The sequence below is a fragment of the Xyrauchen texanus genome, chromosome 28, assembly GCF_025860055.1.
Source record: "Xyrauchen texanus isolate HMW12.3.18 chromosome 28, RBS_HiC_50CHRs, whole genome shotgun sequence".
Lineage (NCBI taxonomy): Eukaryota > Metazoa > Chordata > Actinopteri > Cypriniformes > Catostomidae > Xyrauchen > Xyrauchen texanus.
The window spans coordinates 19,252,120-19,278,245 of record NC_068303.1 but is presented as its reverse complement, the minus strand read 5'-3'; the positions used below and the strand labels follow the sequence as shown (position 1 = coordinate 19,278,245).

General features: G+C 39.2%; 1 protein-coding gene across 2 annotated transcripts in view; it reads left to right on the top strand.

Annotated features, from left to right (window-relative positions):
* The first annotated feature begins 9,155 nt into the window (after nucleotides 1–9,155).
* The window catches only part of LOC127622191 (BTB/POZ domain-containing protein 7-like), a 54,906-nt gene continuing 37,935 nt past the window's right edge, over nucleotides 9,156–26,126 (top strand). For both annotated transcript variants that reach the window (XM_052096190.1, XM_052096189.1), the window contains exons 1-2: nucleotides 9,156–9,359; nucleotides 10,512–11,633. In XM_052096190.1, the coding sequence (XP_051952150.1) occupies nucleotides 9,278–9,359; nucleotides 10,512–11,633 (1,204 nt within the window). In that variant the 5' untranslated portion in view covers nucleotides 9,156–9,277. The remainder of the gene's footprint in view (nucleotides 9,360–10,511; nucleotides 11,634–26,126) is intronic.

Genomic DNA, 26,126 nt, shown 5'->3' with positions numbered 1-26,126 from the left:
AAAAGTTGTTTTTGCCTTTTAATTTTCTATACAGTTTTTAATTGACCTACAGGATTTACAATTAAAAGTTTATTACAAGGTATGAAGGACAATGAGAGATCCTTGGCAGAAAAGTACAATTTATTATATGTAAAGTTATGTTAATTCATTTCACTTTGGTTATAAAATATTAACCTGCCCTATCCAAGAGTATTCTAACCACTCACCTTTCACATAGGCTAAATCAAACATATTAATAAACACCAGGCAGCATGTCACAAACACTTAATAAACACTTTTTCATCAATAGAGTAAGACTCTCTTTCTTCTGCACTCAACAGGACTCAAGAAGCACGTCTTTCTGTGCTTTCCGCAAAGTACCATCATAACTGCAATATGCGCGCACTCTGATCTAAATCGCGGCTGGCTTGCAGACGTCCCGGTCCCTCAAGTTGGCTGGCAATGAAATTGACCAAACGTTCAGGGTCACTGTATTTTCTACGACAAAGTTGTAGACGTGATAGTCTTCTTCTAAGGTGTCTGACACTAATCTGAAAGTTGTCAATGACAGAGAGACGTCGAGATCTCGAAACAAAAAACAGTCATGATCACGAGAAAACAACTTTTTGTTATGCCGAGATCACGAGAAAACAAGACAGAAAAATTATAATAACGCAAGGCCTCTTTGAGCTTCCGTACATTTAAGATGTTACGCCGGGGTGTTTCCTTTAAAGAGCTTCGCCTCCGCTTATTCCACAACGGTACATGCTTCTGAATGTACTTTTTTTTTTTTTTTTTTTTTATCATTCCCTAATACTTTGGGATCTACATAAAATAAACTGTGAAAGTTTAGAGTGCACCTGGACTGATCTGTGTAATTCTTCCTCCATCAGGCATGAACTTCTGCTCTCACGCGATATCGTTACAGTTTAATGTGATTTCATGTTACGTTAAATGAGATCAAACGACTATTCAACAACGAACATTTTTCTCATCAATTTTGTATTTTCGACGATGTCGATGAAACATTTCAGACCTAATGCAAAAGATAATATGCTTTTAAACTCGCCTGCTTTATTTGCTTGAATAAATCTGGGCGTCTTGTCTTTCAGGTGCTTTATTAAGTTTCCTCTTTTCATCAGAAAATTGCGAAAGCAGCATTTAGAAATAGGTTTTTGCTGATCTATGATGTCATCAGCCTCAAATTACCTGTCTTTTTCCCACTTTTCATTTCGACATGATTCAGTTGAGACTCCGCAGCAACAGCAGCTTTTCTTGCCGCAATCTTTTGCTTGTTGTGAGCGTTCGAAAGTTCCCGCCTCTGCGTGGGTACCAGGTAGACCCGGTACTCTGTACCCCGGTACCTTCAGAAGTTCTGGTATCGTAAATAATTTTTTGTTTGAGTACCGACTTGGTACCGGTATTTTTGACAACACTAATGTGCGCATTAATCCCAAGCACGTCAGCGCCAACTGGCATCCAACCCTATTAACTCAGGGTTAACATACAGTCCATGCACACCTACGAGAGCCCTTGTGACAACTTTGCCTTGGGATTACTCAAGTCCGGTGTTTCTATACAAATTTTACGAGACAGAATTACACAGCAAAAGATAATATATAAAACTAACCAATAGGCGGAATAAACAAAAAGTGTATATGTGTGTAGATTCATCCATAAAACTGTCATGAAGGTGTGTCATACCACAAACTAAACTCCAGCCGCTAGATGGAACCATCACAAAAAAAAAGCATGTGGTTTCCCCAAATAGTCAAGCGATTGCTCAGTGAGCCGGTACAACTTGAGTACAACTTACTCCATTGACTTTATGAAGGACATTGCTTGCTGTGGGCATGTGAATATTTTAATGCCATCCTTGGCATCTGTTCTCAATTTTGCCAGGAATATCAGTGCAAAAGTGACCTTACGTTGACGTAAATGTTTCTTGCATTCCTTGAATTGATCACGTTTCTGTTTTGTCAATTTCACAAACTCTGGGAACAAGAAAATGCTGTGGTTTTTCCAAGAAAGCCTTCCTTTACTCCTCGCCTCACGTAACGCATATCTTTATCGGATGATCTCAGAAATTTGGCCAGAATTGATCAGGGGCTGCCTCCCTCTGCTATGTCGAGCAGATTTGGAAGGATCCCATCCAGGAATTTCACCATATCTTGTCCCTCTTCGCCCTCAAGAATTCAGAAGATACAGACGTTATTCCGCCGGCTATGGTTCTCCATGTCCTCAAACTTCTTCCCAACATGCCCCAAATCTGCCTTAGTTGTTAGCGGATTAGCATGACTCCAGGTAATCGATCGGTTTCTCAACATCCCTCACTCTTGTAACCACCTCAGTGAACTCCGCCTCCATGGCAGTGATCGATTGACGTATCACAGCAAGATCTGCCAAGTCAGCAACGATCTTCGTCAGCATTGCCGACATGTTCAGCATCTCTCGTCACATTTCCTGCACTTCCCTTACTAAGTTGACTCCCAGACTCGTGGCCTACTCGGTGGCATCAGCTTGAGCACGGAAGTGTCTTTTAATGTCTCCGGAGCCTGAGGATTTTGAATTCTTTGACATATTGTCCTCCTAGAACAGTTATGGAACAGAGTGTATAGAATCTCACCTGTTTATGTGATTTTAAAAGTGTTAACACTTGCAAAGTGTGCAGAGTTCGCCGTTCACACGTCTGATCCACGCATGGCGTCACGTGACTCGTCGGAGCTCTGCAGCATAAAACAACTTATTCCCTCTCCATTCCTGTCATTCTCATTGAGAGAGTGTTATATCAGACACTGTAATTATCCTTTTCACTGCAGAATGTTCTTTTATATTGAAACCATTTCAGAAGTGTAATGCAACTTTATTAAACAACACCCCAAAACAGGCTGCTACTTCACCTGAAGTAGAATTCGGCTGTGCTGAGCGAATAAAAATTTTGCAGCTTACTTTTTCAAAGTTGTTAGAAATTCATAGTAATTGTAAATTTGATGTGTTCTCCAGCAGCAGTCTCGAGGCTGTCTGTTTATGTTTTACAAGAATGATGATATATGTGAAGAACTGTTGCGCAGCTTTGCGGCTCAGTTTGTTCTGACTTAAGCTTGTCACTTTTTTTAATCTTTTAAGGATGTGACATTTAGGCTCTTGTTTTTCAGGCTCACAGCTTGACCGCTGACATGAACTGTTGGACAGATGAACGCATGTACATTTTTCCTTCAAGAGCTTATTAGATATAAGTGTAAATACACATAAAATAGTGTAGCCTCGTGCAAATGATGAGGAATTATTTCGGAGTCAAGGGTCGGAAGTCAACTGACGGCCCCTTCTTGCCAAGTGAGCTTTCTTTGATTGTCTTATTGACCCTGAGTTCTGACTTAACAATATTTTTCTGACAAACAGCAGTTCCTTTAGTTTTCATTGAATGTTCAACATCAATTAGTGTATTAAAACTGCTTTCAGAGGCTTTATATGGCGTTAGGATGAAAATTAAGGAGCATTTCAAACTCTTCTGAGACCAGTGCAGACAGACAGCACGCTGGAGGTTAAGTCATTCACTAAATAGGGAGCAAGAGAGCTTCCTATAGCTTTCTATGCCACTAAGTCTATTCACTCCTTAAATGTAATCAAAAGTTTAGTTTCAGGCTCCAGATGATGTTTGGACCACTCAACATGTTTGGCAGACCTGGGACAATGGTAATCAGTACATGGATTCTGTATAGAATTTATAATGCAATTTTTATTTTAACATACAGTGATTGGATGATCCTGGCCATTACTTTGAATCAGAATTATATATTCAGTTGTACAGAAAATCAGCTGTAATGTCTGTCATGTTTCAAAAGCATGAATGACCAACACTCCTGGAAACAAACTATTTGATGAACAAAATCGGACTTTCTCAGAACTTAGTCCTGCTGTCCACATATGTGGACATACATTTTTATGAAAACTATTTGCTCTACAATTATGTTGTTGTTTTTTGTTGTTGTTGCTTGTTTGTAGGTGCTACTGGTTACAAATCAAAAAGGGAAATGGAAAATGCACACTGCAGTCTTGCTCTGGTCTCAGGAGGATAATTTGACGATTGTGTAATGGCAAATGATTTTGGTTCATCTAAAAAAATTGACAGATTAATAATGGAAGAATAAAATCAGTCTTCTACTGCCCACAAATTGTGCCACTGGGCAATCTAACAAGTGACAAAATAGGCATGACAAAGGCTAAAAAGTCTATGCTGACTGAAACAAAACAGGCTCCCATTACAGATGTGAAATATTTAGCAATAGTTATTACTAAAACTGTAAAAATTAAAGTGTTAACAATCGCGGCTAATGTAAAACATTTAACGCATAATTCTTTTAAAAATCGTGATTGACATCACACTCGTTAAAGCGCCATAAACACTGGTGTGAAGGGCGGAACCTTTGTAATGTGTCCGTCTGGATTTTATACACTGATGCACATGTCACAGTGCCAGAGCCATTCTACCAAGTGGAGCCTACAAGCTTATACATTCCATGGGTCTTAACACTCTCAAGTTTGTCAAGCTGACCGTTACACTCTCTCCTATGATAGAGCCGCTATAGATGAGGTTGTTAACTCCTTAAATATTCTAATCTCTGACTGTGCTTCCCTGTCAGTGATAAAATGATGGAGAAAGGAGTTCTTGGCTCTATTTTATGTACAAAACAAGCCCAGATGGGACAGAAATAAAGTATTTTTCAACATATGTAAGGCACATGGTTAGTTCAAAGCTCGACGCTGGTGTTGCCAGCCTGACACAAATTATGAATGCAGCTTCACGATTGCTGTAGGAAATCTTATCACCACAGTCTACCGGCAGATTAATGTGGAGGATGAGAGTTTAAGATATTTTTTGCCATTGCAATGAATATGCAACCTATGTGGGGACAAGTTCTTTCAATTTGTCAAACTCCCACATATGGCACTTTTCCACTTCACGTTATGGTTCAACTCGCTTCAACTCTACTTGCTTTGCTTTTCTGAGCTTCCATTGCAGTTTAGTGCCACCTCAACGTGGGTGGGATTATAGGCTGATCGTCATGGTTGCACCGCCTCTACTGCCGTGACATCATCTTAAACACAACACAAACAGACCAAAACAATAACACGACTGCTAGCTGTTAGCTACTAGCTCATTGTGCTTCATAAAGCAATTGTTGCATGGTGATTTTACACAAGTGTAACAGCTGAATTGGCCTGGTTGTTTTAGAAGCAAGCTTCCAGTAGCTGATCAACTAAATAAAGTGAAGCTTTCAAGCAGAGTATAGAGTTAACAAAACATACCATCCTCCATTGTGGATCAACGCCAGTCCAGGGCACTCTCCCTCCCATTGCTCGCCGGTTTAGATAGCGTCCATTTGGTCGAACTACTTCCACTTTTCCTTGATTGTTCTGTAGTCACCAAGTTTTTTTTTTTTACTTTTCCTTACACTGTTGGTAGGTCTGGTGGTAGCCGTGTGCAGCCAACAGCTGATAAACTTCCTGAGAGACATTTTTGTTTCGCTCATCACTAATGAGTGGACCGTCTGCACCTTGTTTATTGACCACAGCATGGTTTTGCCCACAGCTATTACTTTTTTCACAATTCGAAAGTCACGTGAAGAAATTATACTGCTATCGCTGTTTATAACTTTAAAACTAGCGGGTTGATGTCGCGTGTCAGAAATCCAGTGACGCTGGTAGTGACTATTCTCCCTGACCAAACTGTGATCTGCAGGATCTTGACGTCACATTTAGTATCGGCTCAGCTCACTAGGAATCCTGACCGAGGTGGTACTAAAAAAAAAGTATCGGGTACTATCCACACTGGAAAACTTCCAAAAAGCGAGCAGAGTCGAGTTGTACCTTGCAGTGGAAAAGCCCCTTTAGACTTCGGGAAATGTTTGATGTGACTTGGATTGGTGCTATTTTAGTGCATTTTTATGTTTATATTGTGGAACGCTTTAAAAAATTAAATTAAAATAAATGTTAATAAAGCATTATATTGCTACATATAATTTTGTTTTTTCCTAAGATGGACATAGTTTTTGACAAGAAAAGTATAGTCATATTTCAGCACTATCAAAATCTGTGATTTAATTGCTATTAACTACAAAACAATTATGCGATTAATCATGATTTAAAATGTTTAATCGACTGACTGATTAACATTTGATGAAGAACTGTAATTTCCCCTATATTTTGTAACAAAGAAATTTAGAATGGAGTGCTTACATTTAACCTACGCACGAGGTGAGAACTTTTGCCAGTTTAACAATGGAAGAATAAAATCAGTCTTCTACTACACACAAATTGTGCCACTGGGCAATCCTAATCAATTTAATTTAGAAAAATCAACATGCTGGATCTGCATGGGCAGGGGTTAGTATAGTACACAGCCTGTTGACTAAGACTGGCAGCTGAAGACCGCACCAAAGGCACTGACGTGTTAATACCCATTGTGCATTGTCTCCCTTGCAACATGGATGAAATGCAGGGCTGTAAACGTATGCTCTTAGATGTTGAGGCTGTTAAAGATGGTTTGGAATAATGTACAGATTTTGCTCTTATTGAAAGAAATTGGTACTTTTATTCACCAAATTGGCATACAACTGATCACAAGTATAGTTGGGACATTAATAACGTGAAAAGTTGTTATTAAAATTTGAAAAAAAAAAAATTCTTTAAGAACTTAAACAACTTAAAATGTGTTCTCATTAAAAAAATCTTCCACGTGCAGCAATGAGAGCTTAGCAGATCCTTGGCATTAGCTGTCAGTTTTCCAGATACTTATGTGACATTTCACCCCACACTTCCTGTAGCACTTGCCATAGATGTGGCTGTCTTGTCAGGCACTTATCACTTATCAGTTTAACTGATCCCACAAAAGCTCAGTGAGGTTAAGATACATAACACTCTTTTTCCAGTTATTTGTTGTCCATGGTCTGCGTTTCTTTGCCCAACCTTTTCTTTATGTTTTTCTTTTTCAAAAGTGGCTTTTTCTTTGCAATTCTTCCCATAAGGCCTGCACCCCCGAGTCTTCTCTTTACTGTTGAAAATGAAACCGTTGTTAAGTGGGTAGAATTTAATGAAGCTGTCGGCTGAGGGCATGTGAGGCATCTATTTCTCAAACTAGAGACTGATGTACTTATCCTCTTGTTTAGTTGTACATCTGGCCTTCCACATCTCTTTCTGTCCTTGTTAGAGCCAGATGTCCTTTGTCTTTGAAGACTGTAGTGTACACCTTTGTATGAAATGTTCAGTTTTTTGGCAATTTCAAGCACTTTTTTTAGCCTTCATTCCTTAAAATGATGATTGACTGATGAGTTTCTTGAGAAACCTTTTTTTTGTTGTGGCCATTTTTGTTCTAATAGCAATAGACATGCTGGTCTATTGCATACTGTGGCAACTCAATTAAACACAAAGACAATGTTAAGCTTCATCGGAAGATGCCAATATTTAATTTTTAATTCAAGTGCCCCACTTTTACAAGTTATTTGCTGCAGTTATGTTTATGCCTCTTAATGTGAAATTACATTAGATTTACATTTAATTGTGAAATTTTAACATTGGATTGAAAACAGGAATGTACAGTTCTGTTGTCACTATCAAAAATCCTTATGACATACTGGCAACCAGTTAACACCATAAGAGCATCACACACTGCAAAGATGCATTCAAAAATAAGCTCCAAAACTGCATCTATTTATATATACATATATCTTATTTCATTTAGGTTGTTTTCACAAAATAGTGGTAAGATGAGTGGCTGGAAGTCACGATGATTTTGGAGTGGGTGAAAATGAGACCGCCAAGAGCTGTTAACGTCAGTACTGCCAGATGGAGTTGTTGTTTTTAAAAGGTTATCTGGTGTAGGCATTAGCCCCATGTGATTTAGGGAACAACTCCACAGACATGTGCTAGTGGTTTAGCAATATAGGTAAAGGTAAATTCCCTTTAGGTTAAGAAGTTTTCTTGATAAGATACCAAAAGCTGCTTCTGTATTTTTTTTTTGCGAAATCCTTTGCATTGCCTGGAAAAAATGCTTCCCATTTCCCCCCATCTCACATTGTCACAAGTGGATGATGTCAAGCCTTTATGTCTCCCTAAACTGTTATGGGCTCCCCCTATGAGCAGTTCCTGGCAGCACAAGGTTGGAATGTAATGCGAATCATAAATATCTGGATGGAGCAACAGTTCTTCATATGGATACAGCACAACCCAGCCTTCCATCTCCCCATGAAAATGCATATTGGCAAGGAAATGCAATACTTTAATTTGTTGCCAGGGCAGTTTAAATAAAGATGTCTGGAATTCTAGAAATTCTGGTTGTGCCGATGAGGCTTGAGGTCTCAAGGCAAAATCAAGGTCACAACTAAAAAGCGAAGTGGGAGGGTTTGAATTAGTCAGTATCCTTCAACAGTATTGTAGAGGCTTTTAAAAGCACCAGTAGTCAAGTCAGTTTTATTTGTTTAGCGCCTTTCACAACACACATCGTATCAAAGCAGCTTTACAGAAGATCAGGCATTAACGGACGCTAAAACTAATGTCTATAATGTCGATGAATCATCATTGTGTAATTTAGATAAAATACGATTGTTAATCGTGTTGAAAAATGAGTAATTAAATAATAATTGTATTTATAACCCCAGTGAGCAAGCTGAAGGCGACCGTGGCAAGGAAAACAAAACTCCATAAGATGTTGATTTAATGGAGAAAAATAACCTTGGGAGAAACCAGACTCACTGTGGGAGCCAGTTCCCCTCTGGCTAACATCATGAATATAATGTAAAATATTACTTGTGTATAGTTAAAGTAATGGTTTAAAATTATTAAATTAAGTAAGTGTTCATATCTGAGTAAACATCATATCTTCTTATTTTGGTTGTTTTGTTTGTATTGTGCTCTTCATTTGTCTTCCTTGTAGATTAAAACAGGAACAGTTTAATGCCATTTGTTTAGTAGATAGAAATAAGCAGCTCACTCAACTTTGAAAATGTTATTAATATCAGACCAATACTTGATTAATCATGTTTCCTTAAAAAAAGAAAAAAATCAAGAGGCATCAAGGATTAACTTCAGTTCTTTCAATTAGACAAGTTCCTTTTTAAATTGATGAACTCTCCTTGGCTCATGCTGTATTCACTCTTTCCCTGCCCTCTCTCTTCCAGGAATGACTGACATCGCTGCAGTGTCGCCACATTCATGTAGTTCTGATTGAGTGGAGTAGTGCACACTCGGGCAGAATGATCAAACAGGGTGACTAACAGGAGGAGGTGGACGAAGGGGGAAGAGGATGGGTGTGAATGCCTCCAGCTACCCTCACTCATGCTCCCCTCGATTTGGGGGTAACCCACAGACTCAGCAGACCTTCATAGGTAAGCTCCCTGAGCTGCTTCCATTTGTATTCTCTAATAAAGATGATTGTTCTTTATAATTGATGAACATAATAAAGTGTGACAGCCTTAAAAAAGGCTTTGTGAGCACTGTAGCATCTTTTTCTACTTTCAGGTGCTTGCATTTTCTATTTCAAGAAAAGGAAATCTCTCTTAAAGAGGAGTTCCTACTTGACAAGCATTTAAAATAGTTCTCCAATTGCTTTTGTTTAAAAAAAGAACAATGAACGTGTTCAGATGCATTTCATCAGCACAGTGAAGAAGAATCTCATTAAATGATTGACTTCAACAGCTGGTACAGTTTTCTTATTTTTTTTTTCACTATAACGTCTTGTCTGGATTAATTTATTTACAGGCTTGGAAATTTATCACAACTGTCAGCAGATGCTTCATGTAATTTTTTTTTTCTCTGCACCCCACAGAGTCTGGCTTTAACTGCATATTCTAATGTGTATATTTTCTTGTCTTTACTGACTGTAAGATCAGTAAGGTATTGATGGGTTCATAATGCTAAGATAGCATTGTATAGAAACTAAGTGTCGTCAGGGAGTTATTAGCCCTGCTGGGGATAACATGAGATGACTTTATAGTTGTTTTGGCAGGTGAAAATTAAGGGATTTAGAGGGGGGAAAAGTTAAAAGTACGCAAGTGGTTTGTGGATGCGTTCTTTCCGTTTTGAAATTCCTAAACTGCACTACTAAAAAACCTTTTTGAAACCTTTTTTAATTTGTTTCAATTTCCATGGATTTTAAATAACATAGCCACTCTTCAAATTTAAAAACCTTTCCACAAATAGCGCTTACATTTTCTGAAATCTCTGAGGTAATTGTTGTACTGTATATCTTATTTGATTCCTTATTGAACATTTTAGAGAAGATATTTGGCTTCCAAGAGTGCTTTTTTTTTTTGATAGTGTACATTTTAGTTGCACTGCATTCCATTTCCTCCATCAGTCCAATGTCATTAAACATCAATTGTATTTCAGAATTGTTCTGAAGCACTTACAAAAAAGAATGCCCTGTGGTGTTGCACTTATTTGGAATAAATTTCAGTGACCACATCAACAAAAATTTATCTTTGGGAAAAATGCAAAGGTCTCCACAATCTAACACATTGTTTGTCCTCTGTCACTAGGCGCCTCCTATGCACCACAGGGTTATGGTGGCGAGTCCAAGCTCTACAGCCTAGAACATGGCCCTGAAAAACCTCAGGACAAGAAGAAAAAGAGCTCTGGTTTGGCAACGCTCAAGAGGAGATTCATTAAGCGTCGCAAGTCCAGTCGGTCAGCCGATCATGCACGGCAGATGCGTGAGCTCCTCTCGGGGTGGGATGTGCGTGACGTTAATGCACTGGTGGAGGAGTATGAGGGCACGGCGGCTCTCAAAGAGCTCAGTCTGCAGGCGGGCCTGGCCCGTCCCGATGCTCGCACCCTTCAGCGGGACTTGGCAACCCTTTATCAGCACAAAGACTGCACTGACGTGGACCTAATCTTCCAAGATTCCTGCTTCCCAGCCCACCGTGCTATTCTGGCAGCCCGCTGCCTGTTCTTCAAGACTCTGCTTTCGTCGTCGCCGGGTTATGGAGCTGAGGTGTTGTTGGATTTTGGCAAAGTGGGCATGGACGCGGCCATGTTCTCCTCCTTGCTGCATTACCTCTATACAGGTGAGCTGGGCTCACAGGATGCAAGGCTGCAGAATGTGGATGTTCTGGTGAGATTGAGCGAGGAGTTCGGTACGCCCAACTCCTTAGAAACAGACATGCGAAACCTCTGTGAACACATGCCGTATTTTGACTCACTGCTTAGCTTCTCCTCTGACTCGGAGCTGGTGGAGACTTTTGGAGCTGGAGGGCCTGCCTCTAGCGGTGGAGGTGGAAATGCAGGGTTAAGCCACAGTTCAACTGAGGAAGAGCTGAGGGCCCACAAGTCCGTGCTCTCTGCACGCTCGCCCTTCTTCCGCAATCTGTTGCAACGACGCATCCGCTCAGGTGAGGAGATCACAGAGCGCACTCTGCAAACCCCCACCCGTATTATCCTTGATGAATCCATCATCCCCAAGAAATATGCCCGTGTGGTCTTGCACTGCATGTACTCTGATGCAGTGGACCTGTCACTGGTGCTGCATGGTAGCCCCTCTGAAGGTAGTCTGGGTGAAGTTCAGGCACTGGTGGCTGGGAGGGGGTGCATGACCCGGGCAGAAGAGGCCATGGAGCTCTACCACATCGCTCTCTTCCTGGAATTTAGCAGGCTGGCACAAGGTAAGTTTTAGCTCCCATTCTTATCCATTATTTCAAACTGATTTTTTTCTGTGTTTCGCAAGTTTTTCTGTTTTGCTTTCTCTCTTTTTCTCTCTCGCACTTTCTCTCTCTTCATATCACCCTATACTCCCCCGGCTTTGTTTACTGCCTGATTAATTCACAAGCTGTCAAGGGAAGACCGGAGTAACAGGGTGGGGTTGCTGTAGTTTATTCGCCTCATGTTGGGATTACTATTTGTGAGAGATTCCTATATGTGCCAACTACGAAGCACTGCAACCTCTGCTCTCCCATTAGTACCCTCATCCATTTCAGCCTGCTAATATTGTTCTTATCTATGGTTTGTAAGGGCTGGGCCATTCTTGTTATATGCCGTATTAAATTGGTCCTTTTGTTAGGAGTATATGTAATGACCAATATAAAATAAAAAAGAATGTTCTGTTTCAAAAGGAGTCCTACATCAAACACTCTTATAAACACACCCTTAAATGCATGATTGTGGCAGCTAGAAGAATTGGTCAGCCCTCTTACTCCTACAAATTAAATCTCACATCAGGTTTAAATCTCTTTTTCATACTTGATGTTGGGTAGAACAATTTATTTAATGTCCCGAGTCAATAGTTCCTTAAAATTGAATGTAGAATATGTTCTTAATATGTTAAGAATGTAGTATAATTAGGGGTGAAATTATAAAAAAATATATATATATTTTAGCCTGCCTATATATACAGTGGGTACGGAAAGTATTCAGACCCCCTTAAATTTTTCACTCTTTGTTATATTGCAGCCATTTGCTAAAATCATTTAAGTTCATTTTTTTCCCTCATTATTGTACACACAGCACCCCATATTGACAGAAAAACACAGAATTGTTGACATTTTTGCACATTTATTAAAAAAGAAAAACTGAAATATCACATGGTCCTAAGTATTCAGACTCTTTGTTCAGTATTTAGTAGAAGCACCCTTTTGATCTAATACAGCCATGAGTCTTTTTGGGAAAGATGCAACAAGTTTTTCACATTTGGGTATCCTCTGCCATTCCTCCTTGCAGATCCTCTCCAGTTCTGTCAGGTTGGATGGTAAACGTTGGTGGACAGCCATTTTCAGGTCTCTCCAGAGATGCTCAGTTGGGTTTAAGTCTGGGCTCTGGCTGGGCCATTCAAGAACAGTCACGGAGTTGTTGTGAAGCCACTCCTTCGTTATTTTAGCGGTGTGCTTAGGGTCATTGTCTTGTTGGAAGGTGAACCTTCGGCCCAGTCTGAGGTCCAGAGCACTCTGGAGAAGGTTTTCGTCCAGGATATCCCTGTACTTGGCCGCATTCATCTTTCCCTCGATTGCAACCAGTCGTCCTGTCCCTGCAGCTGAAAAACACCCCCACAGCATGATGCTGCCTCCACCATGCTTCACTGTTGAGACTGTATTGGACAGGTGATGAGCAGTGCCTGGTTTTCTCCACACATACCGCTTAGAATTAAGGCCAAAAGTTCTATCTTGGTCTCATCAGACCAGAGAATCTTATTTATCACCATCTTGGAGTCCTTCAGGTGTTTTTTAGCAAACTCCATGCAGGCTTTCATGTGTCTTGCACTGAGGAGAGGCTTCCGTCGGGCCACTCTGCCATAAAGCCCCGACTGTTGGATGGCTGCAGTGATGGTTGACTTACTACAACTTTCTCCCATCTCCCGACTGCATCTCTGGAGCTCAGCCACAGTGATCTTTGGGTTCTTCTTTACCTCTCTCACCAAGGCTCTTCTCCCCCGATAGCTCAGTTTGGCCGGACGGCCAGCTCTAGGAAGGGTTCTGGTCGTCCCAAACGTCTTCCATTTAAGGATTATGGAGGCCACTGTGCTCTTATGAACCTTAAGGCCAGCAGAAATTTTTTTGTAACCTTGGCCAGATCTGTGCCTTGCCACAATTCTGTCTCTGAGCTCTTCAGGCAGTTCCTTTGACCTCATGATTCTCATTTGCGCCGACATGCACTGTGAGCTGTAAGGTCTTATATAGACAGGTGTGTGGCTTTCCTAATCAAGTCCAATCAGTATAATCAAACACAGCTGGACTCAATTGAAGGTGTAGAACCATCTCAAGGATGATCAGAAGAAATGGACAGCACCTTAGTTAAATATATGAGTGTCACAGCAAAGGGTCTGAATACTTAGGACCATGTGATATTTCAGTTTTTCTTTTTTAATAAATGTGCAAAAATGTCAACAATTCTGTGTTTTTCCTGTCAATATGGGGTGCTGTGTGTACAATAATGAGGAAAAAATATGAACTTAAATGATTTTAGCAAATGGCTGCAATATAACAAAGAGTGAAAAATTTAAGGGGTCTGAATACTTTCCGTACCCACTGTGTGTGTGTGTGTGTATATATATATATATATATATATATATATATATATATATATATATATATATATATATATATATAGTGAGGAAAATAAGTATTTGAACACCCTGCTATTTTGCAAGTTCTCCCACTTAGAAATCATGGAGGGGTCTGAAATTGTCATCGTAGGTGCATGTCCACTGTGAGAGACATAATCTAAAAAAAAAAAATCCAGAAATCACAATGTATGATTTTTTTAACTATTTATTTGTATGATACAGCTGCAAATAAGTATTTGAACACCTGAGAAAATCAATGTTAATATTTGGTGCAGTAGCCTTTGTTTGCAATTACAGAGGTCAAACGTTTCCTGTAGTTTTTCACCAGGTTTGCACACACTGCAGGAGGGATTTTGGCCCACTCCTCCACACAGATCTTCTCTAGCTCAGTCAGGTTTCTGGGCTGTCGATGAGAAACACGGAGTTTGAGCTCCCTCCAAAGACTCTCTATTGGGTTTAGATCTGGAGACTGGCTAGGCCACGCCAGAACCTTGATATGCTTCTTACAGAGCCACTCCTTGGTTATCCTGGCTGTGTGCTTCGGGTCATTGTCATGTTGGAAGACCCAGCCTCGACCCATCTTCAATGCTCTTTGTGAGGGAAGGAGGTTGTTCCCCAAAATCTCGCAATTCATGGCCCCGGTCATCCTCTCCTTAATACAGTGCAGTCGCCCTGTCCCATGTGCAGAAAAACACCCCCAAAGCATGATGCTACCACCCCCATGCATCACAGTAGGGATGGTGTTCTTGGGATGGTACTCATCATTCTTCTTCCTCCAAACACGGTTAGTGGAATTATGACCAAAAAGTTCTATTTTGGTCTCATCTGACCACATGACTTTCTCCCATGACTCCTCTGGATCATCCAAATGGTCATTGGCAAACTTAAGACGGGCCTTGACATGTGCTGGTTTAAGCAGGGGAACCTTCCGTGCCATGCATGATTTCAAACCATGACGTCTTAGTGTATTACCAACAGTAACCTTGGAAACGGTGGTCCCAGCTCTTTTCAGGTCATTGACCAGCTCCTCCCATGTAGTTCTGGGCTGATTTCTCACCTTTCTTAGGATCAGTGAGACCCCACGAGGTGAGATCTTGCATGGAGCCCCAGTCCGAGGGAGATTGACAGTCATGTTTAGCTTCTTCCATTTTCTAATGATTGCTCCAACAGTGGACCTTTTTTCACCAAGCTGCTTGGCAATTTCCCCGTAGCCCTTTCCAGCCTTGTGAAGGTGTACAATTTTGTCTCTATTGTCTTTGGACAGCTCTTTGGTCTTGGTCATGTTAGTAGTTGGATTCTTACTGATTGTATGGGGTGGACAGGTGTCTTTATGCAGCTAACGACCTCAAACAGGTGCATCTAATTTAGGATAATAAATGGAGTGGAGGTGGACATTTTAAAGGCAGACTAACAGGTCTTTGAGGGTCAGAATTGTAGCTGATAGACAGGTGTTCAAATACTTATTTGCAGCTGTATCATACAAATAAATAGTTAAAAAATCATATATTGTGATTTCTGTATTTTTTATTTTTATTATGTCTCTCACAGTGGACATGCACCTACGATGACAATTTCAGACCCCTCCACGATTTCCAAGTGGGAGACCTTGCAAAATAGCAGGGTGTTCAAATACTTATTTTCCTCACTGTATATATATATATATATATATGAGGCATCTCCTGAAAAAATTATCGGGGGGGGAATTTTTCTGATAATAATTAAGGTGACCCATATAAGGTACAGATTTTCCCTCTAGCTACAAAAGTTACAGGTGGAAAGCTACGTAAGAAATTAGCATCCAAGAGCCTTCATAAGCAACAATGACATTGCTCAGCAATTAATTATTCCACTTATTCATTACTTGCATTAATCCAATGTTGTGTGATGTAAAATAGCTAAACGGGACACATTTTTAAAAAGATATGTCCAGCAACAACATAAAGACGGGGGCAGCATATAAGTCAATACCAGAAGCATTTATTGACTGATCTCAAAAGTATTTGCTTACAAAAGCAAAATAAGTTATCACAGTACAAATAATCAAGGGTGTTCTTTCACATTCCTCAACACTGCATAATCAATCTGCATTTCCATAAACATCAATATCAGCTGAAAATACAAGTAGACAAATTGTTGAGAGAAGTGGATCTTTAGAACTACATTTTCTGGAATGTAGGATATCACCAAAGTGCTACTTAATAAAAGCAAAGTAACGTTGTCCCAAATAAGTGAATGAACAAGTGAGGCTTGACCTAGTGTGGTCTGTGCATCTTGGCTTTACACAAAGCCAAGCTAAAGAATTCTGATATACACATTAATTACTTCAAAAAGGCCTCATGGTTGAATTGGAAATATGTGCACCAGAGCATAATTCACAAAAAGCGAGCAGGAGATTTTGATAGAGGCTACTGAAAACATTGACACAAGTTATTGGTAATAAGCAATTTGTATAGACTTCCATATTCTGCCCTCTTGTATAGATTTGTGAAAATGAACATGAACAGTGATAGACATTTTGCCTGAAAACAGCATTTGAAAATGATTTCTAGAAAGGTAAACACCGCTATTTGTATGGCTTTGTAAAAATGAACAACCATATTCTGGCCAATTGTATAGATTTGTAAAAATGAACATGAACAGATTATTTATTTATTTTTTTACTTTTTCTTTTTGAATGACTGACTGAAAAATAATATTTAAAACAACATCAACTGTGAAGTGTGTGTGTGTGTGTGTGTGTGTGTTAAAGAGACAGACCCGGGAGAGAGAGAGGCTACATTACCACTGTGCTCTTCTCTCTTTCGATGCAGCAAAGCAGTCAATTACTTTCTTATTGAAATCAGGCATGTTGAGTACTAGTTCCCTCTCCATGGAAAGCTTGGCCAGTGCATTCAGACGTTCCTGGCCCATTGAATTTTGCAGGAATATCTGAACTCGTGTCAAAGTTGAGAAACATCACTCAGCTTCAGCTGTTGTCATGGGAGTAGTTATGAGGATGTTCTACAGAGTCACAGTCTCAGAGAATGTCTCCTGGAGGTTGTAGCTCATGAGAATCATGAGTACAGTGCCAGTGCACCACAGCAGCCCTTGAATTCAGGATTCTCATAGATCAGAGAGAGTTCTGTCTTGAGCTTTGCCTTGTTCAGCATGGAGTATGCGTTCACGGTGGCATTCAGTGCCTCATCAGGAAATGAATGGCAGTACCTTTCAAACATATCTGCTTGCAGTAAGGTAGCACTCACAAGGTGGCCAGTGAAAGAGAACCTTGCTTTGGTGTGATCCGGGATGGTGTCGCAGACCTCTTCAGACAGCCTCTGCTTCTCCTCTTCTCTCAAAGCCGTTCTGGGTCTTTTGGCTCCTGTTGCTACTTGCAGCTGCTTTTGAGAGGAGTCCCCGAAGGCAAACAGACCAATGTGTTTGTTAGGCTATGTACAGTACTGTAGTCTGTGTGATGCACAGGTATATGCAATTTATCCACGTATAGTACAAAGATTTCAGTTCCACTTAAAATGGGCAGGGATGCATAAACTCTTTAGTGTTTAAGTTAGCCTTTGTGTCTCATCTAGCCTGGATGTTCAGCACAGTATACACAGTATATAAAGTAAGCTAGATTACACCACTGGCCATATATAATGAGAATAATGTCATTTCTAACACAAATGCAGTCTCCTTTCATGCATACGTTTTCAAATGACAAAGCTCTGCTTTGAGAACGATCGAATGATATTGTTTAATCTTACCTTATGGCCTGCACACTGCTTGTGAAGCTGTTGAGGGCACATTTGATGAAGACCGAATCGATGTCCTTCTTCTGGAGCTTCTGGTACAGAGTATCGATGTGGGCCATGATTTTGTGAAAAAAAAAATTAATCTTCATATAGCATCCTCACGTAGCCAGATGCCTCTCTCACGGTGGGCTGGTCAAATGAACCCAATGAACCCATCCTGATGGCTTCAAAACACTGTATGAGGTTGTCTCGATTCTCGTAGACAGTGTTCACAACTGTGCTGTTGAAGTTCCACTGTGTGGATAAAGCTCTGGGCAGTCTTCGTGCAACAGTCTGGTCAAGAATGCTGGTCCGTTTGGGTGATCGGGAAAAAAAAGTTGCAATCCCGCTCGGAGCGGAAAAGAAAATATTAACTTTTAGATGCGAGAAGTAGCTTGCTGCATGATCAAATTCAGCTGATGCGCATAGCAATGCACATAATGGGCATTCTTGAAATGCTCACGCACCTTTTGCTGCACACCAGCCTTCTCTCCCCTCATCACACTGGCTCAATCGTAAGCTTGCGCAGTGAGTTTGACTTTCTCGTCGTTGGCAAAAACACCGTTCAGTCTCTCCAAAAGCACACTGGCAATTGAGATTGAGGTTGATTCCGAGATGGGAAGAAACTCAAAAAAGCATTCCTGCACTTTATGGTTGCTATCGATGTACCTCAGCACCAGCTGTATCTGTGTAGAACGTCCGTGGTCTCGTCAGCTTGGATGGCTACAAAATTCGCTGACTTCACCTCCTCCACAAAATGTTCCCTCACGACCGCTAGCATACACTCCAGTAGCTCGTTTTGAATTGTCTTTATTGTGCCCTTGAAAACTTTAGCATTTTTAAGATGCTCATCAAACACCTCATCTAACTGTGCCACAAAGTTGACTAGTCCAAGAAAAATACCAGGGTTGGTGGAGCCCTCAGTTTCATCTTTGCCTCGCAAAGCTAACTAAAACACTCCGCAAAACTTCACACACTGGATTAGCTGGTTGAGGATGTACTGGTTCTTGACAACCTGATTGTTGTGGTGACGGACAGCTAGCCTGTATCCCTCATCTAGTTCAGTGGCAATGTTCACTCTCCTCAAAGCAGACAATCTCAAACAGCTATCCATGTGGGTCTTTGACAGCTCATGTTTCTTTTCTTTTCTGAAAGATGTTGCATGTCTGTTACACCAGTCGCTGTCCAAGCAGTGCTGTCTGCCGTGCCGCCTTCAAGGTGAAAGTGTAGGCAGGGGTAGCAGAAGACTGCATTGGCTATGTCGCAGCCTGCTAGCCATGTTTTTCGTTCGTACCAATTTTTGGAAAATCCTCAGGTGTAGGACTTTCCCCCTTTAGTAGAAACCTGTTGAATGATTACATTTGGTCTGGGAGGTCCTAATTGTTTCGTTGACAATTTATCTTGATTCGTTCGCCGACTAAAAGGAACTTCTTTCAAAGAGACAATCGAGTTGCACTGAACGCTAGCCATCTTGACAGTAGTACGTGAATTGATTGATGCTGCTACCCGCTCTTTTCTTAGTTACGTTCACGATTACATTACATGTGACGAAAGCGCGTAAGTGCAAGCCCTCCCGGAACCCATAGAGATTGTATTGAAAGCTCTGATATTTGAAAAAAATATATTTTACATGACTCTATGAGAGACTTCTGGGGCGATTTTCAACCTGACTGAAATCGCCACATTTTAAGCAGGACTGATTGTTGACTGATTGGACATTTAGTGGCAGATCAGACGTCTAGAGTAGAACACTGATAACGACTGTTTCCGTGATAGAATTGGTTAGAAAAAAAATCAGTTTGGCAGTGCGTCGCCCATATCGCCCTAATGAACACACCGCCCCTGTATATACACACACACACACACATACATACATACATACATACATACATACATATGTATATGTATGTATGTATGTATGTATGCATGTCTGTACACCCACACACACACACAGGCAGCCAAAAGTTTGGAATAATGTACAGATTTTTCTCTTATGTAAAACAATTGGTACTTTTATTCACCAAAGTGGCATTCAACTGATCACAATGTATAGTCTGGACATTAATTAAGTGAAAAATTACTATTACGATTTGATTATTATTTATTTTAATTTTTTTTCAAAACTTCTTGAAGTAATTAAAAGAATTACATTTATGTATTTGGCAGACCCTTTTATCCAAAGCGACTTACAGTGCATTACAGGGGCAATCCCCCTGGAGCAATGTGGAGTTAAGTGCCTTGCTCAAGGACACAATGGTGGATACTGTGGGGATCGAACCAGTGACCGTCTGATTTAACAGTTATGTGCTTTAGCCCACTACACCATCATAACTCTTCGCAGATCCTTGGCTGTGAATGCATTTCAACGCCATTAATCCGAGCAAGTTATTGGCGCTCGCATTAAAGATTAAAGCCAAGCGAGGAAAAAAGAAGAACTCGCGTGCGCGTTTTAAACCCTCGCGCGCAGTAGTTCATTGCCGCACGAGGAAACGGGAAGATCCCGCGAGTGCAATACAAGTTCTCGCACGTGAGGACATGATTGACAGCATGCGCAAGACAATTCCACAAAGTCTTCCGCTCTATCTAATCTCATGTGCTGCTTTTGCTCGCTCAAACAGTGACTCGCATGCAGCATGTCCGCAATAGGCATCCATCACAACAGATTTCCGGAAATGGGCAACATATCTGGGATTAATTTAGAAGGGAATCAATTTATTGTCAGTCAGTTTGCTGATGACACTACTCCTTTTTAAAAAAGAAAAAAGAATAATAATATTTTTTTACAGCAAATACCCCTTGCACTTCAGTTTATTAAGATTTTCTCAAAAGCTTAATTTCTCAAAATGTGAGTTATTGGCCATCCATGATCATCCAATTGGAACATTGTATACTATCCCAGTTAAAAACAACGTTAAATATTTAGGTATCTGGATATCTAAGTTGTGGATAATTTAGAAAAAAAATATTTTTATAAAAATGTAGAGAAATGTAAATTAATTATGAATACTTTGCTGCAGAGAGATTAACAATATTGGAGAAGTCATTATATACGTAAAAGTGATATGATTAAAGATTATGAAGACGAAGGTTTTAAGACGATTGACTTTGACATTTGGGGCTATCAAGCTTAAATGGTTACAATCATTTTTTTTAACGAGTCCTCATTCTGGTTTGAGATTCCTTCAGCTGTATTTAAAAAATGTGGTGGCATAAGTTTTCTGTTACAGTGTAAACTTTAAATTTCTAAACTCACTGTAAAACTATCTGCTTTTCTCCAACAAGTACTATTATATTGGAAATTGATTTAGCCCACATAACATGTCAATCTGGAATAACAGATGTATAACAGTGAGCAGAAAATCTTTGTTTATTGATGAGTGGTGGCAGAAAGGCTTATGGTAAGTGACACATGTTATGGATAACTTTGGGATTATAATGAGTCTCAATAATGTTTGTTAAATACAATATAAGTTTCTCACCTAAAGTGTATTATCAAATTATTAAAAGTATCCCACTTTTGATGATTAAATTAGTTAAGGAACAATTAAAATATTCAGTGGTAAATCATAAATTGCATGATCTCATGATAGAAAATGTAAACTTTGCAGATAAAAAATGCTCTAACAGATTTTTGTGAGATGTTTACTACACCAATGTTTTCCAGGTCCTGTAAAGATATCTTACATTTTTATCATTTGGAGAAGAAAGAAATTTGTGAAATTGGAACCAATTTCTTTTCATTTCCCGGTTGCCCTTTAATGTAAAAAGGTGCACTGTTAAAATTATGAATCATATTTATACAACTAAAGAATTTTTAAGAATAAGATTTAATGTTGGGAACTCAAATCTGTCTCACATATACAAGTCAGAGATAGAAATGGCTGAACACTTGTTTTTTTCAATGTAATTTGGTGTATTCATTCTGGAAGGATGCATTTAGCTGGATGCAACAAAAAATACCTGCGAGACTGATAATTTCATGGGAAATTGTTAAATTTGGTTTATTACTTAAGGATAAAAATGTATCTTATGTTATTAGTAATTCATTGCTTTTGATGAAATTTTACATACACAAATGTACAGTTTTCAAAATTCCTCTTACTTGCTTTTAAAGAGGAATTTTCAATGTATTTAGAGACATTGAGTGGGATGAAAAGTCCTGAAGCAAAATGGGTGTATTCTTCATTGAAGGATTGGTTTTGTAATGTAAAAATCTCCTACTTTATTTTTATTTTTGTTTATTTTACTTATTTACTTATTTTGTTGTCATTTATTGTTAGGTGTTTATTGTTACCGCTGTTGTGGAGAATGTGATGTGTAAATGTAATTATAATTTCAGTCTTTGTTAGTAAATCTTTCAGGTATGACTGCCATTCAGTTGATGTTCATACAAGAATAAAAAATAAGTAATAATAATTAAAAAAAACAGACTTCCGGAAAGGGTATGTAACCAATGACATTTTAAAGTTTACAATCATAAGAGCAAAGCCCACCCCACGACTGCGTGTTTGAAAAGTGTTTGAGCGAGAAAAAGCAGCAGATGAGATTAGATAGATAGAGTGGGAGACTTTGGGGAATTGTCTTGCACGTGCTGTCAGGCACGTCCTCTCATGCGCGTGTGGGATCTTCCCATTTCCTCGTGTGGCAATGAACTATTGCGCAAAAGTGTCAATAATGGCACGAGGGTTTAAAACATGCATGCGAGTTCTTCCTTTTTCCTTGTGTGGCTTTAATCTTATCGCACGTGCGAGCGTCAATAACGTGTCCGGATTAATGGCGTTGAAATGCCTTCATACTTTGCATTCCAGCTGTTAGTTTGTCCAAATACTCTGGTGACATTTTGCCAAACTAGAGACTCTGATGTAATTATCCTCTTGTATAGTTGTACATCTGGGCCTTCCACATCTCTTTCTGTCCTTGTTAGAGCCAGTTGTCCTTTGTCTTTGAAGACTGTAGTGTACACCTTTTTATGAAAGTTTCAAGCAATGTATAGCCTTCATTCCTCAAAACAATGATTGACTGACAAGTTTCTAGAGAAAGCTGTTTCTTTTTTGCCATTTTTGTCCTAACATTGAACTTAAGACATGCCAGTCTATTGGATACTGTGGCAACTCAAAAACAAACACAAAGACAATGTTAAGCTTCATTTAACAAACCAAATAGCTTTCAGCTGTGTTTGATATAATGGCAAGTGATTTTCTAAGACCAAATTTGTAATTTAGTGTGATTTAATCAAGGGTAAGGTGTTGGAGTGATGGCTGCTGGAAATGGGGCCTGTCTAGATTTGATCAATAAGTACTTTTTTCAAATAGTGATGGTGCTGTTTTTTACATCAGTAATGTCCTGACTATACTTTGTGATCAGTTGAATGCCACTTTGGTGAATTAGAGGACCAATTTCCTTCCGAAAACAAAAACAAGTTGTATTTATGTATTTGCTTTTGTAATGGCTAAAAAGGGTTATTTATTTAGTTTGAATAAACAGCCATTATTATGAAGTATATTCTAAATGGTTAATGAGGAAGGATAAATGCCGTAAAATAAATAGTTAATTTAAGTTTCCCACAGTAAAATCTACTGGCAATGTAAAATTTGCTCCTTGTTGAAAGAAATTATTTCACTGAATGCTTCTTCATGCAGTTCCTCAAAGTATTTTACTACCAATTTTTCACTGCAGCTTTGTCAACTTGGCAGTGTTAACTTGGCAGTGCCAAGTCTTTCAAATTCTCTACTTTGTTTTATCAGTGACTATTGTGAATGGCAGGTTATCTCTATTTACTGCTTGAAATGATGGGGTGCAGCTGTGCTGTGCTAAAACATGTTCTTTAGAAAGCCACCCATCCTTCTGTTTACTTCGTCTGAAAAGCAGTGTATCAAACATGTGCTTTACAGCACAGATCTGCAGAGTCAGTGTCAGCTGATCCTTATGACCTGTTGGTCACTGGTGGTTGTAACAGATAGCAATCAGATTCGGCTCTGTCAGCATAGCCCAATGATGAGCTCAGAAGGACTTTGCTACTTGCTTTTTTGAAAGCAGCAAACATAATTTTTTTATTTTTTTCCCAATGACATGAAACATATGGCAATTTAATACAAACAGCTCATGCAACCCTAGCTTTGATTTTATTTATCTTTTCACAGACTTATCTGATTATTCTCAAAACACTTGTCAGCTACCGCTTCTGGATGTTTTCAACAGCTGTTTTTGTGATCATGAAGTTGCTGGTCCAATCTGATTACTGTATCTCTAAAGAACTGTTTACTTTTGTTAAGCTTCCGCAAAATGTTCAGGTGGTTAGTAGAACTTGATTCACTTTTGCATTTATAAATACTATTTATAGTAGTTACAATATACTGGGTTTGTCATCTGTACGTAAGATTTTAAAATGCAAATCAGTATATTAGGGTTGTATATTAGAATTTATATTAGGGTTGTTGTACCAACGTATCAGTATTTTTTATTAAAAAGATAAATTGTAATATAAATAATTAACAATGAATACATTTAAAAATTAACCAATTAAATTCAAACAAGGGCCTTCAAGTATTTCTCAATAATTGAGTGATTATTTCGGTAAACAATCGTAACAGTGAGGAACAAAGTAAGAAGTAGTATGAATCGTAATACTAAGTATAAGAAAGAAGTTACAAACTCTGTTTACAATATACCTCAACAAGACTGGAATTTGGACCAAGAAGTGCATGTGAGCAGCCTTCTGTCAGTCAGTTAATATTTATTTTATAATTATTATGATAGTATCAACTTGACGTACCGGCACATTTGGATTCCCTAGTGGATATCTTTTTGTTTTATCATTATCATTGTGTTTTAAATGTTTTGTAAGGGAAAGTCAGTCCTCTTTCAATGAACGAAAGCCCTAGACAGAGCACTCTGCATTAAAACCAGACAATCAGTGTGTGTGTTGATGGCCTCCAGTGGGAGATGAACGTGGCGGTGACCTCTAGGAAATGGAGGCACAGCAGTCATTTAACACCCAGTCAGCAGTCGGTCTGTGGTTGGTACATGGAAAAGATAATTAATGTGCTGACCAGGCAGACACACATTGATAAAAAGTTGCCCATTGGTCTGGAACTGAGTCTGTTCTGTAGAGAAAAATTGTTCTTGTTAATGCTAACTGTAGGAAATCTGCTCCTGCAGCTGTGGATCTTGTTAAACTCACTTGTTAAGCCTGAGATGTTAACTTAAGGGGGCACCAAATGATAGGGATGCACTGATACCAGAAATAATATTGGTCTGATACTGTGCATCATGTCCATATACTCATAATTAAGTTAAATGCTCTGATTCCAACAACCAATACCATTCCGCATACATATGGTTTTTTGCATGTTTTTTGCCACACAAAGAATCATTGGCAGCAGAAACAAAATGTCAATGGATTGGAGATGATTCAAATTGTTAAACGTGAAGTAATTCAGAAACCATCTATATTATTTAATCACAACAATGAACAAATGACACCCACATTTGTATATCAATAACTATTCATTATTCAGCAATTTGGCACTTGGCCCGACTTGACAGGACTAAAATAATAATAATTAAAAAAAAAGAAAAAGGAAAAAGATACAATTATTTAAAATCTATTTAACCCCATTGGTGACAATCGGAAACACTTTGCCCATTAGGCTCCTAAATGTTTCAGTTTAGAGACCAATGGCTCTGTAGACTTTAGTTTAGAGCCCTGTGTGAGGAACTACATTAAAACCGCTGGTCTTTAAGAGGATAGCAGGATAGCATGGTCAAAACAGAGGTAATTTAATATGCATAGTCTTAAAGTGCATTAGCAAATTAGATAGCCTGTCCAATTCTAAGTGTCAGAGAGAGGGTGGTAATGCTCTTGTCAAATAAATGGCATCTTTTTTTGTGCAGGAAACCTAAGGACTAACATTATGAATGGAAAAAACAAAATGCTAATTGTAAAGAGTGGCCCCTTTAAATGTTTCTGTTGTTCACAACTGCAAACGCACTAAAATATCATTTAAACATAATTTCAATATTTTGGCTTGATGCAGTTTACTTTTTCATATGACAATGGTGGTGTGACAATGGTGGCACTTTTTGTTTGGCATCTTTCAATTAGTATCTAACAGGGTGTGGGTGAGGTAAAAACAGTGGGCCGTATATCTGCCAGTAGAGATTTATCCATTGGCGTATGAGACCATTCTAATGTGTGTTCATGGAAATAGGTCGACTTGGAGCTGAAGAAGGCTTTTCTGGTGAGGGACCGTACTGTGAATTAACTGATAGACAGTGACGCAGAGCTGAGCGTGACACTGCACTTGTAACGATAACATTAACTGACAGCCTGGCAT